This window comes from Chaetodon auriga, chromosome 6 (genome assembly GCF_051107435.1).
Source record: "Chaetodon auriga isolate fChaAug3 chromosome 6, fChaAug3.hap1, whole genome shotgun sequence".
Taxonomy (NCBI): domain Eukaryota; kingdom Metazoa; phylum Chordata; class Actinopteri; order Chaetodontiformes; family Chaetodontidae; genus Chaetodon; species Chaetodon auriga.
Window position 1 is genome coordinate 20,633,276 of NC_135079.1, and position 18,832 is coordinate 20,652,107.

General features: G+C 43.1%; 1 protein-coding gene across 1 annotated transcript in view; it reads left to right on the forward strand.

Moving 5' to 3' along the window:
* The window catches only part of zfpm1 (zinc finger protein, FOG family member 1), a 97,985-nt gene that overhangs the window by 69,913 nt on the left and 9,240 nt on the right, over positions 1-18,832 (forward strand). Inside the window, exon 4 of the mRNA XM_076732658.1 lies at positions 5,001-5,134. Coding sequence (XP_076588773.1) covers positions 5,001-5,134 — 134 coding nt within the window. The remainder of the gene's footprint in view (positions 1-5,000; positions 5,135-18,832) is intronic.

Sequence of the window (18,832 nt, forward strand, 5' to 3'; positions counted from 1 at the left end):
GCAGACATTTGCAGAGCAGCATCTTTGGCCTTTCAACTGTTTGTATCTGTGCGATTTGAGTTCTCCCTGACTCATGCTAAACAGCAGATGATGCGTTGTCAGATCTGGTGTTTTACACGTGCCAAATGGTGAGTCCCCTATCTCATCATTGTGGATTAGGGCTGCATGGGGTACCATTACGGAAAAGGCAAGGCCTGTACAAAATAGAATATTAGTTATGCAACATAACTACAGGTTCTATGAGAATACGTGTAGCCCTTTAGACTTAGGCCTCATTCTCCACTGACATGAGCCAAAGGAAAAACTGGTTTTCGAGAGCAGAACTTAGGTCCTGAGTGTGTAATACACTGTACGTGAGGACGAGAGAGAGGCTGTACACTGACCACAGGGGGAAAAAAAAAAATGTTCTGGGACACTGAGGACAAACAAACTGAAATTTAATGGAGACAGCCTTTGTTGTCGGTACTGATCCAAAAATTCTGTAACATCATCATCAACACAATCCTGGTTTCAGCTGTCTGGCACCCCCACCCCCACCCCACCCTCTCTCATCAGTTAATTGCGTTAGTCATTTCATTAATGACGGACTGATTGTTTTATTGTGTTGGCTCGTCAAAGGGGCCTGGACGCCCCAGTGGCTGCTGAAGCGTCCGTATTGATAAGCCTTTGTGTGTATGTGTGTGTAGCTGGTGACAGGGGGTGTATATTGATGTGATGGCGTGTACATGCTGGGTGTGTATGGCTCCTGTGTGTCATCTTGTGGACCTGTGTGTTGAAGAGTGTGTGTGTCTCAGAGAGAGAGAGAGTGAATGTGTCAGAACTGAATGACTGAGGTAGTGTGGCTACTGTGGAGCTGGTTGATATAGATAACAAGCCCATCCAGCCTTGTGTTTTTGGGAATGGGTCATCTAGCACTGATAGAGAGAATAATGATGTGTGTGTGGGGGGGTCTGCACGTGCACACACTATACATACAGTACAGTGTACAGCAGTAATGTGGTTGTATCATACAGAGCAGTGAGGTTAGTAGCAGCCCAGAGCAGCCATATTGATAAGGAGCATGGGGTCATTATGCAGGTCTGTGCTGGGCAGGAGGGGTAATTAACAGGGATTAGTATTATTGGAGGCGTCATGTTACCCCAGTGAACACAGCTAACCTGCTGGGATTAGCAAGCAGCGCTCATTATTGGAGGTGCACCGATAGCATTTCCTCTCTACCAATGTGACAAGGCAGTGTTTTATTTAACGCAGTCCCTGTTAACTAATTAATCTACAGTCATTTGTGCTGCCTTTAATCAACCAGTTAAACGCCATCATTTGCTTTTACATATGTGTACATTTTCTTACATTTGTAAATCAAATGATAAGTAATAATGATGTCTATGTATGTATTAACAGCATGGAAAATAAGATCATGGAGCCAATAGGGCTGTCACTTTGCAGACTACATGAGTACTCTACACAAGAGTGTAGATCTCCACTAGGTGTGTCTGGTGGATGTGGGTGGTCACTTGTGGCTCCTACTGGCCTTTAGAAGGAGTGACAAGTCAGCAGTCAGTGGCAGTTTACAACAGGGCAGTCAATAAAAAAGGTGTTTCAAAAATTGTGAATCACCACCGACCACAAGAGGTTCTTGAGCATACAGACATGAATGTGCCCAAAAAATATTAGGCTGATGGGTCCAGTAGTATGCAAGATTAGCAGTGGACAGATGCACACACGACCAAACGCCCGATCCCCTCCAGGCTTATGCCTGGGGCTCATTCACCAAAGGGCCTTTTGAATGTATGAACTGGTAAAGGACTGTGAAAACAGAAGTAAATAAAACCAGAGTCCAAAGCCTTTAAATTCTCCGGCTGTAAATGTGCACGGCTGTTAACGTCTTTTGTTGCTTTCAATAAATTGTTTCAGTCAGTTGTTTCCCTGACAGTCCTTTGGAATGCCCTCAGTTGTGTGAATGTATGTATTAATGAGTATGGTGGTGCTTATGGGATGTGATTGGTGTGTGGCATGTATTTTTGTGTACCTACTGTTGTATTGAGTCTCAAACTGAGTACTTTTGTTTGCAGCCCCCAGAGTGTCTGCTTAGAAAAATTTTGGCCAAATCTAGCTGACACTTTCCCAGTCCTACACATTGTAGAACTGACATTGTTTCAGATGGTGTTGTGCTTTGATTATTTGTTCAGCACTGCTCAATATTTTCCTCCTTCTGCGTTAGCAAAGAGAACAGCAGTTGTTTCAAATGATTTCTGTAACGACCGTGTTTATTTGGAAAGCTGTTTCGCAATATATATTTTGCATAAGTCCTCATTTCTCTGAATCTCTACACCTGAGGTGATATAAAGTCACACATTTATGGGACCCATAAACAACGCATTAGGGTGAAAGAAATTGAAATTATCCTTTAACTCTAACAGCTTCTATTTTGGCATCTGTTCACGTTTTATGAATGTCAAAGAGCGTCAGTGCAGCTTTATCTTCTGACTGAAGTCATTGTGATCTGCACTGACATTGGCGTGGACAGAACACTGCTCACTTAACATGCCATGTATAGAGTTCAGGCTCTCTTTTGATATGGTATGTTTCCATTAAAATGTTATTATGCACATTGTTTCATATTATACATAAGAAAAACCTTAATGGAAATGCTACAAAAAAAAGATTAAAGAATATAAAGAGGAGGATGTCAGGGGTGTACATACCCACAATGTCACCAGTTCCTCAGTCCTCAGTCTTAATACCTGACAAACTAATGCTTGTGTCAGGCTTGTTTATAAGTTAATATCTGTGTTGGCTCACTAAGGTCAAATCTTCGCACTGTTTCACAATGAGGGTCAATTGAACTGGTCAGACTGATAAGAGTCCCATGTGGTGAGGATTGGCCAATGGCACAGAGGCAGACTGGACATTGATGGAGTGCTGAGATAAGGAGGGTCAGAGTGGCCAAACTGAGGCCCCATAGGACGATAGGAGATAGGATACTACTGGCTGGACAGACGCTGGACTTCACACTCTGCAGCCAGCAGGTTAGACTGTCTGAGGAGTCATGTTTGGGTTGACGCTTGACCTGAAATGTGACGCTGACCCAACTGGAACCTGGAAAATTTCTGTCCAAACTCCCAACAAAATCTGACAACTGTCGTGTCAGAACACCAGACCCCAACAGCCTGGATATATCTCCTTCAATTGGGTGTATTCTAAAAAAGAAATGCGACTAGGTTTTCTTCAAAAATATTGTGAAATCGAGCTCCACCCAGAGTCATTCAATAAAAAATTCAGCCCAACCTGACCCAAGCGCAACAGGTCAGGTCAGCTCTTGTTGCGTCTGGCATCGGTGTCACTCTATCATGTGCACTGGGGCAAGAGAATGAAAAAGTAGGCCTGGTTACAGCGTGACATATACCATGACTGGTAAACAAGGTGTGCCGGCACCTGCTGGAAAAACTGATACTAGTGCAAGCACTTCAGAAAGTACACAAAGTCATTTTTGTGAGTGCACAGACGTGGTGGACCAGTGGTGATCCTCATAAAACAGATATTATCAGGTCAACTAGTTCCTTAAAATTTGAATCCCTGTGTGACCTGTGTGGTTTTCATGATACTGTGCAGAGTGTCAATGCCACGTCGAGCTGTGAGTTAAGAGAAACACACCACTTCCTGTGAGACTTGCCACAACAGTCTTTTCAACAATCAAGCAATATTTTCAACTGCTCTTTGTTTTTTTTAAGACTCTTTTTACAAATTTATTTCTGTTTTTCACCGCCTTGCTACCTCCTACTTTCCTCCCTCAAACCACACTCCTTCCTGCTCCCTCCTCCCCTTCCATAACCCACCCCCCACCCCCCCCACAGGCTGTGGGAAAGCCATTTTATCAGCGTCTGTCCGTTGTTCTCTGGTGGGGATAGATACAGAGAAGATAGATGAGTGTTTTGACATGGAGAGTGTTAGACAAACACTCTTATCAGGCCCTCCACTTTAGACCGACCCCCCGAAACAGTGAGATGAGGAGGGGGAGGCGGGTGAGAGGCGAGGTGGGGAGGCAGATTTTGTATGTGTTTTGATCAGAGAGCGAGGTGGACGGTCGTAATGTGAATGCTTCTCCAGAAGTAGACCCCGAGGCTGCTCATGTAACTTTGCGTTTGGCATTAATCCCATTCAGCCACTCACTGGAGTTCCCACTGCGACACTCGCTAGTGTTGCTCTAACTTGTTGGCTTATCCCGATGTGCAGAGACTTCTCTAAACTACAGACTGCTGCTCCTCCTGCACTCAGGGCTGTCTTAAGTTTTTAAATAGATGGATCAGTCCTCCGTGCCTCCAGGCTAACTGGCTCTATCTGGGCTGCAGCTTGCTCAGACCACAGCCGTCACTGCCATCCCTCTACAGTTATCACTTTGAGGAAGTACACATGAAGTTTCCCCTGTTTGAACCAGCCAGGACAGAAAGTGCTCAGCTTGCATCAAACTCCCCCTGCTGTTAACAGTCTTTGCTGTATGGTCTGAACTGCTCCAAGAGTTCAGGTCAAGTTCAAGCCTCATGCTGCTTTTGCCAGTTGTTGTTGTCTCTTCTTTTCCTTTTGAGCCGGTCATGTGATCTCTGCTAAATGCTGTGGGTCAAGTTTCAGCCAGTGGGGATTTTGAAGGCTGAGGCCAATATTTTTATTAGATAACATAGTTTCTACCAGTACTCAGTATCTTTAAATGTTGCCCTGTCTGTGCCCTTAACAGTCCCAAATTGACAAAACAACTTATCTCTCACATAACGCTTTTGTGAGTTCAGACTGTAATGAAAATCAAGTTAAAAATGATGTGAACGTCATATTTGAAAGGGTTTCTTCATCATATTTGTCAGTGATTAGACTGACAACATTAAGTTGTTCAGATGACACCAGGTGTTGAATGATGCGGTTAATATCACTTTGACACGTCAACATGTTTATGTATTTGTCCGTCCTGCTGCTTCCCTGATGTTAACTGCTTCACTCTTCTCTCCTCCCTCCAGATGACCTGGAGTTATGTGAAGAAGGCGGCGACAGCAAGGTGGTGGCTGGCAGGAACCTCCATCCAGACACAACGTGGGGCCCTTATCCGGGAGTCCTCCAATCAGACGGCAGCGCAGATGATCAGGAGACAGAGGTAACAGCCCTACTGCAGCGACTACCCAGTAACCACTGAGAAAGATTCTGTCATGGTTACAGTTGAAATTGAAATGACACAGATTACAATACTCATTTTAGAAAGAAGATTACAGATGTTTTTAAATATAGTCATTTATATTACTCACCATTATGAATCCAGCATGTCTTTTTAATGAGAATCTAGTGAGATGCAGAGTTGTTGTTGAGCTGGAAGTTCAGTCCAGTGTTATTGTCTCAAGCTCAGTGTAACATGTGTGGATGATGGCACACGCCACACAGTGTGGAGGCTGACTGTGTTTGATGTGTATTCTAAATTCCATCAGTAATCTCTGACATACTGTAACTATTACACAATCTCTGATTAGGTATTCTAAAACAGATTAACAGTGTCAATTACTGTTTTATTATAACTAGAACAATGTTATAGCAAGCAATTCATAAAAATCGATGAGAATTTTGATCATCCATTATTTACTTAAAGGTCCTGTGTGTAAGATTTAGGAGGATCTATTGGGAGAAAAGGAAAATAATCTTTAGGATTTTATTTTTTTTAATGTATAATCACCTGAAAATAAGAATGGTTGTGGTTTTGTTACTTTAGAACAAGTGAGGTGAGGCAGGGCTGCAATCTGCAACCTCACTGCCAAATGCCACCAACTCCGACACACTGGTGAAATTCTAACTTCACAAATGCACTGAATTGGGTAAAAGATGAACTTGTTTTAGACTAATTCTTAATTAGTCAAGTAGCAGAAAATTAATCAGGAACAATTTTGTCATTAACGTTCTCTGCTTCCAGCTTCTCAAATGCAATAATTTACTGCTTTTGCTGTTCGGTGTCGTAGTAAATTGAATACCTTTGGGTTTTGGACTGCTGGTTGACAAAGCAAGCAAACTGGAGATGTTGTACTGGGATCTGGGGATTATTGATGTTTTTCACACTTTATGACATTTTCTAGAGTAAACTAAATTTGATTGATCAAAAAAGTTGGTGGCACATTAGCTGATAATGGAAATAGTTGTAAGTTGTCGCTCTGTTTCTGACTGTTCCATATTATTATTGAACAAGTACTAGCTTTTCAGTCCTTTTTATTTAATTAGACAGGAATCTACTCACAGTTTATCAAATTATCAAAAACAATGCACAGATCATTTAAGTGAAAATAATTCTTACATGCAGCTCTAAAGTCAACAAATAAATGCAATTATAGGGAAATCTTGAGGCAACTAAGTCAAAGGTTTCAATTGGAAAGGTCAAAGGTCAGAGGTCGGATGGTCCAGTAACAAAGACAAGACAATGAATAAACACCTCATCATGTATGTGTGTGACAGAGAAATGAAAACAGCTGCGTGTGTCTGTGTGTGTGTGTTCACTGGAAACTGTGTGTGGGACCGGATGAAGCCCTATCAGAGCCTGGGTTTTTGCATCATGTGCAAGTCCATCTAATCATATGATACTGATGTTGGGAGAGGCTTCCTGGCATGGAGCGCAACTCGGACAAATGCACAAACACACACACACACACACACACACACACACACACACACACAGGGCCATTGACACACAGACATTCGTACCTCATTTTTTGCTATTGATCTTCCTTGCGATACCTGGTCAGCTTGTCTTACCTTGAGTTATTTTCAGGATTTTTGACTCCAGGTGCAAAATGTAGCTCAATGCATTCTCGTCCAGCTCAGCCCAGTCTAACTAGTCCACAACTGGGATCAAACCAGTTTGTATCGATTCACAAAAAAATCCACCTAGGTCAAATAAAGTCAGATGGAGTTTATACCACATATTTAGGCCTTTCCCCATCAGTACTCCCATTCTATCCTCTCTCCCCTCTTCTCCTCCTCTCCTCCTCTCCTCCCAGCCCTCCCCAGACGTCCGCCTGTCTTTTATCTGCACATGGCGCCATCCTCCTGGACAACATACCCCAGTGATTGATTCCTGCTTGATAGGCTCTCATTTCTAAGATTTCGTTTATTATCAGTGAGGTTCTGAATGTACAAATAGATGTGTGTGTGTGTGTGTGTGTGTGTGTGTGTGTGTGTGTGTACACGTACGCGCACAAGCACTCGCTCACACACACACACACACACACACACACACACACACACACACACTCACTCACCCATCACCTTTTGTTCTTCTCCTCCTTTCCGCTGCCCATACCATCCTATTCCTCCTCTAAACTGAAAAGTCACATTCTGTTCTTTTTGAGCGCTTTGAATTCATATGGAAAGCATCATTCTGGCTCTTGCTAGCTATTTTCACTCTTCTTCCTCATTTTCGGTCCCTGTCCTCCTCCTCTCTTGTCTGAAGAAGTGAGGGAACGGACCTTCAGTATCTGCTGGAGACAGTGGCCCTAATCTCACATTCCTCCTGTGTTTCTCCGCCTGTCACTCCACATCCTCCCCCTCCTCTATCCATCCCTCCATCCCTCCCTGCCTCCCTCCCTTGCGGGTCAGCAGAGGTCAGGGCTATCCCCTTCACTGATTTGGAGGGGAGAAATCTGCTCATTCCCTGCTGCTCCGCGAACGCCATCACACTGCATTCCTCGATTGGTTATTGCAAGACTTTTAGCCTAAAAACACAGTGGATGTAAAGAAGACACTCAAATCATTCAACCCTGTCGCCTAACAAGAAGGTTGATTGTCTGCTAAACCAACTTTGGTATAATTCAGTTGAGGAATCAACGATCATGATTACAGTTACAAGTACAAGAACACTGATTAATTGACTAATTGATGGCCGGCTGCATTCGAGTTAGACGAGTGGTTATACGCCCATCCATCACCCCAAACACAGTATACAGTGTAAGGCACACTACATCCTCCATCACCAATAAACATTAAACAAACACACTGGACATGAAGTACGAGGTGCAGAATTGTCCATTATGGTCATTATTTACTGCATCTGCACGGGATCAGAACAACAACTCATTGATCGCTCGCCCTTTTCTGACATCTTTTTTTTGTTTGTTTCTTTTAACATTTTGGTGACATTTGCTTGATTTAATGATTCTAGCTTGTTGTTAAAATTGTAATGTGCATAAAATGGATGGCTAGAAACTCACGTAAGGAGAACGTAGCCCAAAGACGTGCAAATATTTTAAGATGTCATATTACCAGATTTTCTGTTTCCAGTTGATTAGCAATGAGAAATACCGTATGTCCATAGAAAAGGTTGGAATTGCTTGCAGGAACAATCCTCATGCTTTTCTTAATTCTCATCAGTTCTTTTGCTTATTAAATTGTAAGCTCATTGTGGCGCAGACAGTGCATTTTCATTCCTGAGATACGCATGTAGGGGTAACACTTTGTGATGCACGGTCGTCTGAACTTCTGCTGTGACTGTTGGACTTCCTCCCAACCAAGAAAGGAAATGTAAATACATCATTTCAGTTTTTGTCCGTGGCCAAAAGTTGTCAAATGAGTGTGAAAAGTTATGAGAATTATTTATTAAGTCATAAAAAATGTATTTAAAGAAGAAAACTGTGGTATTTGAGGCTTCTCCAAAATCGTCTGACATCACATTCGCTTCCTCATAAGCATCGACCAAACAGCTCTCTGACTCGCCCGTCACTCCATCAAGCACTTCAACCTGTGCACTGAAACAGTCCCCAGTACTGTCTCCATAGATAAAGCTGTTTGTCTGAAAACAAACGTAGCTCTCAAACATTATGTTGATGTTGAATCTTCATGTCTCTTCTGCTGCCTCAACAAGCATCAAATGATCTGCTTTTACTTTTTTGCTTTTGTTCACATATATTTAGTTGTTTCTTTTCTTTGGCGGTTACACTGTACAGAATATCAATATAAAGGTGGAAAAACAAGTGCATATCTGAAAAAGTGTTTTTACTTTCAGTACCCATTTGTATCTTATCTAAGAATGATTTTTCCTTTGGCTTGACATGGGTCGTCCTTTGTCGATTTCCCCCTTATCGTTCATCTCTCTGCTTTTGACATGCTTTCACCATCTCCTCACCTCTATATATGTGCGTATTTTTTTTCCCCAGCAGATCTTTCCAAGCCGTCTCTCCTTCCTCACCTCTATCTTACTTATACCACCTGTCTTCCTCAGTCCTCGGCCTCACTAGGCTCTGTGAAGCCCCCAGGCTTCGCCCCCCATCTCTGGGTGAGATTGGCATGGCCCATTCAGGCGTCCTGCCCCTTCCAGCATCGCCCTCTCTCTCTGAACTTCTCTCTCAACAAATTTGCTTCTTATTTGGCCCGGACAGATAAGCTATCATTTTAATGCGAGGCCTACCCAGCAACACAACTACATCGGCAAGCATTTTGGATATGCATGCACACAAGCAGCACATGCACACAAAGAGACATAGCAATGCCGCGACTTTAGAGCTGAAACAATGTAAAACTCTATGTCTTTGATGTTACCTTAGCTTGTGTGAGTGTTATCATATAGGTGGGGGTGGGTTTGTCCGCTCTCTGAGAAGGTGAGGGTGGAGCAGAGAGAAAGAGGTAAAGAGAAGCAGATGAGATCCGGTCGTCGCTCTCCCTTCAACACATCTCCTTCATTAGATTAGCGGCGTGTTAACTGGCCTGTGTCATATGGAAATCCTGCCATTTGCATCTCTTGAGAAAGAGGCGTAAAACCATTTATCTATTTAAATATATTCTGGCTGATATGGCTGTTGGACTTTAGAACAGGGTATAATAATGTTTACTGATCAACTGATCAGCTGGGCTGCTGATTCCTCACAGTTTTTGGTTGAGTGAACAACCAGGTCCTCCTTGGCGAGCCTCCCATGGCAACCCAGGAGCGAGCACGCTACTGCCGCTATTCTGATTGGATCGCACATAACAAATCTGATATTATATCTCTTCTCCTTCTGATTGGATCCCGCTTTAATTAACTGATAGTGCAAGTGCGTGTGATAGGAGCGAAGTTGCAGGATTGTTGTGAAATTTCGGCTGAAGTGAAAGTGAAAGAGTGGCGACACTAAGGTGTACGCAAACCTCCACTTTGTTGCGTCTTCCCAAAGAACAAATATCCACAGTGAAGTCTCCTCACTGTACCACAGGAGGAACTCCACTTACAACATCGTCCCCATTGTTTTCCCTCCTTCAGCAGCACCCAGCAGCTCACCCCACCCCAATCCTGTCTTTCGTGGAAAGGCAGCCTGAAGGCACGATCCTAGAAGGAGCAGAGTAGGGGAGTTCAAAGCGTTATCACGCGCCGAACGTCTTTTCATCATGTTTTAGAAACAAGCGTTCGCACTAATCCCCCAATAATCTCTCCAGGAGAACTGGGGCGATAAGGCGCGCCACCCACGGCTTTTCAAACACTTTTTGGGTAGTCTCCTCTCACCCTCTATCTCTCCTCCCCTCTACATCCTCTACTCTCCTCTCCACTTCCTCCTTCCCTCACTCCCCTGGAAGGACAAGTGAAGGTGATCACCGTCTCCTCCTTGCTCTCTGTCGAGCTGTTTTCTCTCTCTTTTTTTTTTTTTTTTGCGTTGACTCTGAGTTGGGTTGTTTACATCCTGATTCTGATCTTAATATTTTATCTGGACTCATCAATAGTGTTTCTCTGCCTCTCTGTTTCTCTCTCTCCTCCACCCATCAAATTAGAATGTTAATTAAAATGGTGCTCCTTCAGAAGATGACAAAGCGATGATTACGGTGAGTGTTGAGACACCTTCTGCGATGCCCCCCAGAAGAACGCGATACATAAGGAACGTTCTTAGAAGAGAACTTGAAAACAAGAAGAAGAGTTTCGACCTACAGAGACAGTAAAATGGAAAAACAAACATTGTTCCTGCATTTTTTGAGTGTTAGTATATCAAAGTCCTTCATCTGTTTTCCTTAAAAATGAATTTTTTTATAACTTATCCCGCACCCTGAGGCATGTACAGTACATGAATTAAGGCAAATGTGATTTGGGGTGACCTAACCTCTCCCGTCATATCAGACCACACTTAACTTTGTTAGCTCATGGGTTGTTGTAGCTAGCAGAGCAATATCTTGGGTTGGAGGTGTTTCAATATCACTGCGCAAAACCTTGTTAAATTGCTAAAAGCAATTTAGTGAACTTCTTCCTTGTCCTCGACCTTCTGTTTTAACAATGCAGAGATATGGGTTGAGGCAGCAATGGCAGACCAAAAGGGTCGCAAGTGGGTGCCATGGCCATACCCCGTTGACTGCCACTCACAGCACTGCCTTTTGGGACACTGGCTCACTGTCACAATGTCATTAACATTTTTGTGTGTATTGGCAAGTTAATCTGTCTGCTGTGAGAAAGGCCTATTGCAAGACACCAACTTCTGTCACCACAAAATGAATACTACATCTTACTCTGCTTTCAAATCAGTGTGGTTGTCCAGAGCTTCTCATATTGATTCAATCCGATGCTTGGAAGATTTGATTCAATCCCACTCTGAATGATCTCCCTCACATATTCTGTGTCACTTGAAAATACATCACAGTACAGATGCTAAAGATGCATTAAGTGTCATCTCAGTGGGACTTCAATCATCAACTCAAAATCTCTTCTAGCAGCATTTTTGGTCATCCCTCAGTGATGGACGTGCCTCAAAATGTTGACCCTGTGCATCATGGCCAAGCTGTTGTCATATGACTTGGGCACATCCTGACAGTAGATGTCTGTCAGTCTGTCAGCCTGACCCTGACAGAAGAAGCTATCAGCCTGAGAAGAGGAGAGAGGAGGAATGATTAGAGGGAGGGAAGAGAAAACCGCCAAATAAGATAAAATGCTGGCCAAAGAGAAACGAGGGAAAGGTCCATCAACTGAAACAAAACATGAGAGACAAAAAGAAATATGAGAGCGAAGGAAAACTGGAGGAGAGGTGAGGCAAATGTGGAAGAGGAGGGTTAAATGAGACCGAGGGAGGAGGTGTTCATCACTCAGTGGCAATGACTGGCTGGTATCTGCATTTCCCTGTCATCTGCACCGGCTTCTGCAGGGTGGAGGAGGAAGGAAAGAGGAGGAGGAGGTGTAAGAGAGGAGAAGAGGAGAGGGAAAACCTCTATCCTCTCTATCTCTGAGCCTCATCTCCGGCAGTTCAGGAGCCTGCTTTCCAAGAGTGCCTCATTTTCAAATCTCTTATCTCGGCCCCCGTTTTAAGTATCGCAGTTTTATATTTTTACATGTCATTTGCATGCAGCTCATCAAACCTGGCTCCCTCTATTTTTTTCTCATTTTTTTTCTGCTTCTCGGAGGTGTGCGCCGATATGAGCGTGCCTGCACAACGGAATAAGCTTTAGCTCCATTGCCGAGCCTTAGTCATGCACTGTATTGATGATATTTGTGCCTCGTGAGTGGAATGTACAGTGTAAAAAAGTATCTTGTGTCTCTCGAATGTTAGAGAAATGCCTTGTGTGAGTGCAACGGAGGTAAAGTGTGTGTGTGTGTGTGTGTGTGTGTGTGTGTGTTTGTAAGAGAGAGGCGGATGAGAGTAGGTTTCAGATTTTTATCTGCCTTCCTTTTCTTCTTTGTATTTTTGGAGGATTCACACAGTGACCTCTTTGTTTGGGACAGTGAGTACACCCCTCCAACCCCCTGGATCGGGAAAGAAACCATTTCCTGTAGCCGAGAGATAGAACAAGAGACAGAGAGAGAAACAGGGAGAGATAGGATGGGGAAGGAGGGGCAGGCAGACAGAGGGGCAGGAATGAGAGTTGGGGAGAGGAAGAGAATTGGAGATTAAGAAAGAAAGAAAGAGGTGTATAAAAGGAAGGAGGCGGTGCAGGAGAGGCAGTGAAAGAGGAGAAAGGAGGAAGACGGTGGCTTGGGTGATTGAATGAATGATTTTGTGAGAGGAGTGAATGAATGGATGATGGTTGAAAAGGTCAGGAGAGGAGCAGGGTGGCTTATTAAATTCCCAGCTAGAGGAGTTCAAAACGTTTGAAACACTTAATGCGGGAGAGGATTTTTAGAGGAAAAAAATCCACCTTTTTGGAATGTGTGCTGCAAAATGTCCAGGCTGAAAGGGTTTGACAGGAGCGTAGCATGGACACATCACACTCTGTGGGCTGCTACGTGTATTCCCATATGGACAGCTGGAGCTATGTATCAATAATCTTAATGTTTTTTAGGATTCATCATTTATTTATCCTTAATTATGCCCACCGCAATTTCTCAAAGATAAAGGTGCTTCACTTACTGCCAGTGAATTCAAGGTCAGGTTGATTAGAGTCTGACGTATTGGTCACTAATACAGGCCAATTTAGTTATCTATTTATGTATGTATTATACCTGTAAGCCATGGTCAAAACCCATACCCTGCTCCTCTTTTGTCCCCATGGTTGTGCAGAAGTACAGAACACATGGACGCCCACGGACAGTTGGGCAAACCATAATGGACTAATAGGACTGGGTGTATGTCTTGATTCGTTTTTGACACCAATTGAATATACTGTATCTACTCTTTCTCTACTTTATCTGTAGATATACAAAGTGTCATATCGTACTGGAAATTACAAAGTACTGAAAGGTCCAGTCAGATTTTTTTATTCAGCCTTTTGTTTGTTTGTCTTTTTAAACGTGAGAAAGGTATCGGTTTGATTTCAGGTATTGTATTTGCACAATGAGGGATCCAATAATCAAACATTTTCTCTCCTGACACTGATTCCAATGCCTCAACTTCGGGTATCTGCCGGTACAGAGTACTGATCTACTACCAGTGCTCTCTTTTCCCAAAATTAAAATCTGTATCCCTCACTGTGTGGAACTCGTTGAAATCATGTTTATGTACTGTAAGCTAACATGAGGTCAGTGATTACTGTGATGATTAAAAAACAGCATTTTTAAAACGGCAGCCCACCTTGACTGAATGAATGTAGATGAGCACAGAATGACATTTACACAGAAGCTGTATATACTGCGGATCGGTCATGTCGAGCTCGTACTCGACAGTGTGTCTTGCCACCAAAGAAAAAGAAATTGTTGAAAAGCCTGTTAAAATGCTTTTAAGCCAAAATGAAGAAATGAAATCAGCCTGGCATCATTTGCATTCAAGTTTCAATTCAAAAAAATTGTTCCGAAAAAAAAAAAATGTTGTTTAAAAAAAAGTTGCAATTCGAAGAAATTGTTGCCAGAACATAGAAAAGCCTGTTAAAATGCTTTTAAGCCATAAGGCACTCAGTGTTGTAATAAATGGCCTGATAGCAGCGATATTAAAGCATTTAAACCATATTTTGTACAGAATTCTTCCCTTTCAGTTTACAAGCTTCCCAGTATAGTTTGTTAGATTCTAAAGACTGGACCTGTTTTCTGATTGAACAAACAGATGCATCAGTCTGACTGTCTGCCTGACACCATGTATGTAGGCATGCAATGTGAATGAATGACTTGTTTTACATGTAATGACCATGAGCCGGGCCTGTTCAGACCTTCACAGAGCAGTGTAAACCATATTAGACAATGTGAAACAGTATACACCATTGAGACATAGATGTGCTAGATGTACCAGTAGTGATTTGCATATACAAACATACTTATTCCCCAGTGGTGGCAGTAAAACTGTGGCAGTTGACAGCTGTACAGAGAAGTCTTAATCTGTTGATCTGCAGGATAGGGTGGTGGCGGCGGTGGCGGTGGTGCTGAGAGGGGGGCTCTGCATTTTTTTTTTTTTGTCTATTTCCTCCTCTATAATTGAAGTGTATATAGCACAATGCGACATGAGAGGGGGGTTAGAGATTGGGGTTAGTTCAGGGAAAGTTCTCTTCTTCCCATTGCCATCATCATCATCATCATCATCCTCACCCATGTTTGACTCCCCAGAGAGAGAGAGAGGGCGAGTGAGCGAGGAGCCATTCTGATACTGAACGAGGGAATGGAGGAAGAAAATGAAGAAATGAAATCAGCCTGGCATCATTTGCATTCAAGTTTTATCAGCGTAGGAGGAGGGCGTTTTTGGGCCTGATAAGGAGAGGGCGTCGCAGGCTGCGCTGGAGGTGGGGGTGGGGGGTGGAGTGAGGTGTGTGTGTGTGTGTGTGTGTCTCTGTGTGTCTGTGTAGTATATGAATGTGTTATGTGAACTGACTTTGGCAAAAGAAGGTGGCCCTGGAGTTGTTGGTGTGTGTTTGCAGTAACACACACATATGTGAATGTTACAGCAGCTACAGTGAGGACAAGGCATTGGGGGTGTGAATAGTGTGTGTGTGGTGGGGGTGTGGGAGCGGGGGGTTAATATCAGACCAAATAATTAGATTCGCTATCGTCTCGGCGGCAGCAGTGCGGGGATCAGGCAGATTAAAGCCGGGCTCGGGGCTGGTTAATATTCATGAGGGGACCGGGGTCCGGGCAAGGGGCTTAGACTGCAGCTCAAAGACTCTCCTCCGGCTGATGGGGCTTAAGGCAGTGCTCTCAACCAAGATGGAGCTCTGCTGGGGAGGCCTGACATCCCACTGATAGATGGAGGGCTGGGCAGATAGTTGTAGTAGTAATAGTTACGAGACGAGAAGAAGAGAAGCTGATGAGGTGCGTCAAGGTGTGCTGATGTTTGATGCACCTGCATCTGTGTGGATCTGTAGATCTTTATTTGATCTTGTTTTTATGAAATGCTGGAGACCTGACCTGAATTGTGAAGTCAGAAAATTACCATCCAATCATACCATCCCCCAACTCTCCCAGACAATGGCTACATGAAGTGCTCCTGAGCACATGTAGCAACATCCTTTATAAAATCATGTGTTCACAAAGTGGTGAACCTCTCTCCATCCTTGCTCGTGATCGACTGAGTCTTTCCAGGATGCCCCTTTCATACCCAAACATGATACTATCACCTGTTACCAATCAACCTGTTTACCTGCGGAATGTTCCAAACAGGTGTTTTTGGATCATTCCACATCTTTCCCAGTCTTTAGTTGCTCCTGTCCCAACTTGTTTGAAACATGTTGCAGCATCACATAATAAACATAAATTTCCAAAAATCTATATAGTTGATGAGGTCAAGCATTAAAACATACTGTCTTTGTACTGTACTTTAGCTGACTACATGTCAAAAAGATAAGCATATTGTCACATTCTGCTTTTTTATGTTGTACGGTGTCTTTTGGAATCAGGGTTGTAATGCAACTCTCAGCTTGTCATCCTCTGAGCAATGGACACTTTTCCATAGTACCAAACAAGTATCACGGTTCAATGCCTTACTGTTAGATAGAGGCTCCAATTTTGTTGCACTGCTGTCTGTAGTATGAAACTCTTTGCTCACAAACCAGTCAGTGAGGCCACAGCAGGCGTTTTCTAGCTGCTGTCGAAGGTAAAATGATCGGTTTTGTCATCGCTGAGGGGGGTGTGGCCAGACAGTCCCAGCAGTCGACATGATTAATGCATGAAACAATGTGCCTTTGTTTTGGTTATTGTAATGTCTGGAGTTCATTCTCGTGTTTGTGGTGTTTCCATTGCTTACATTTGAGAGAATTCACTGCAGTGTACGTCAACACTTTGTGGGTCCAGACACGTTCCTCAGGTGACTGTTGGCCATTTGAGTCAGTGAGATCGGCGTCAGACCAAGAGAAGTGAAAAGGGTTTTGATACCATCCGGTGGCCTCTCCATTCTCCTTAACTCACCCCCACATCTCTGGCATCTGCATTCTCTACTGGCCTGGTTAATTACACACACACACACACACACACACACACACACACACAAAGTGCGATCTGGCCCTGTGCCTCTCTGATTCTCATTATCTCATGAAGCTGTGTTGTGTGTGTATTTGTGGCTGTAAAGTGTGCAAAGTAGCATGTTTTCCTTGTTGCAGGTTGACGTTAATACTAGATAATCTATTATTGTAATTGATGTTTGATTATCTGGCGATTTAGTTCTGAGTTAAATCCTCAACTTTTGCTTTGTCGGAGTGAAACCAGCAGCATACGCAGCAGGACGAACTGATCATTGTCTCCTTTAAGTCCAGCCATCGTCATAGTGAGGACGTGCTGATTGAATGACAAGACTTCCCAGTGATCTCACAGTTTTCACACAGCCTGTATATGTAGATGCATGTATATGCATGTTACTGTTGCTCCTGCAGTGTTTCCTGAATCTCAATGCATCAACAGGAGGGCCCCCTAAATAAAAGCCTTTTCCTTCAGGCTTCCTGTCTTTCACATCCTACCCTGAGCTACATTTGGCTGGAGGCTCTCTTTATACTTGCCGTGAGTGGGCAGGCGATATGGGATCAGAACGGTTTCCGTAGTGAAATTCGATGTTAGAAACAGTTTAGAAGGTTACAGTCTGAGCATTTCCCCTAGAAAGTTGTTATTTTCTGGATGAAAACAGCTGCCACGTTTCACTGGAAGGATTTCTCCGGTCAGACATCAGATATGGAAATGAAGGGAAATGACATGTGACGCTTTACAACATCTATGACGTTACATAACTATGGATCAATAACTCCCCCAGATTAGCCCAGATAAACTGTGTATTTTGTTTCTTTTGTCCTAGAGGACAGTAAAAGTCAGACCATTAATAAAAACGTGTTGACGTAGCTGTGGCCAGAGAGGAAACTCCATCAGGGAGAAGTGGTGACTTTTAATAAAAGTGTTATTTATTCTCAAATTAAAAAAGATGGGAGAGTATCGCACTCACAATGAGTCATAAGTAATTACTTAATATTTTAGATCTTTGAAGGAGCCTGTGTGTGAGTGTTTCTCATTTTCTCTTGCTTTGTACTGTGTGTGTGTCTGTGTGTGTGTCTGTGTGTGTTTTCCACTTGCGCGCTACTGAGCTCTCCCCATTGCCCTATCATGGTGAATTCCAAAGCTGTGGCCGTGATGAATTAGTCTGAAACAAATTAGCAGTACTTACAGCTCAGACGGCTCCAGCATTGGGTTACAAATTAAAACAAAAGCAGCCGTATCTCCACATCAGCGCTAGTTCCCCATGAAATCCAATACGCTCTGCCTCAATCTTCAACGTACAACAGACTGAGAGGCTTCCTTCCTTCTGTCCTTCGCGTCTCTCTTCTCACTGTCTTCCCAGGCCGCACCGCAAACAACGTTCATCTTCAGGTACTTTTAGATTTAAGGCCCGGGCTGTCTGCCTGATCATACTGCACGCTGTTGAAGTAAAGGTTGTCACCGCAGGTAAACACGCACTTTGTGGAGTGGCATGATGTAGATTAGTGATATACTGTAACATGTAGATCAATGCAGCCTTTTTTTCTTGGATATACACCAGTGGTCTTATGGTTTTTGGCCCTATTTGTGTGTGGGATTTTTTAAAATTTGTTATTTAGCAAAATATCTCAAAGTCTATACTGATTTTAATGAAATTTACTGGGCCAATTGAGGACCAGACAAATGATTTTGCATGGACTCGCAACACCTCGTCTCTCCTTTTCTATGAGCTGTGAGCAGTTAAAGTGATGTCCCCTTTTTTAAATTGTTTCATTTTAATTTATTTGTTTCTGGAGTCCTAAAGAGGTAAAACACTGTCATTGATTTCCATTCAAATCATTTGAAAAAAAAAAAAAAAAAATCAGTAATGCAGTAGTAGTAAAGACATCCAGGTTGTAAATCGTCTAAAAGGTTTCTTACAATCACTGGATCATCGAACAACAACAAACAATCAACAAGACGTTTCAGCATTCATCCAAACACCAGCATCATTTATAAAAAGTGACAGGAAGTAACTCTGGCAAGAAATATGCACAATGGAGTCACATGATCAGCACATGACATGAGATGTGAAAGTCACAT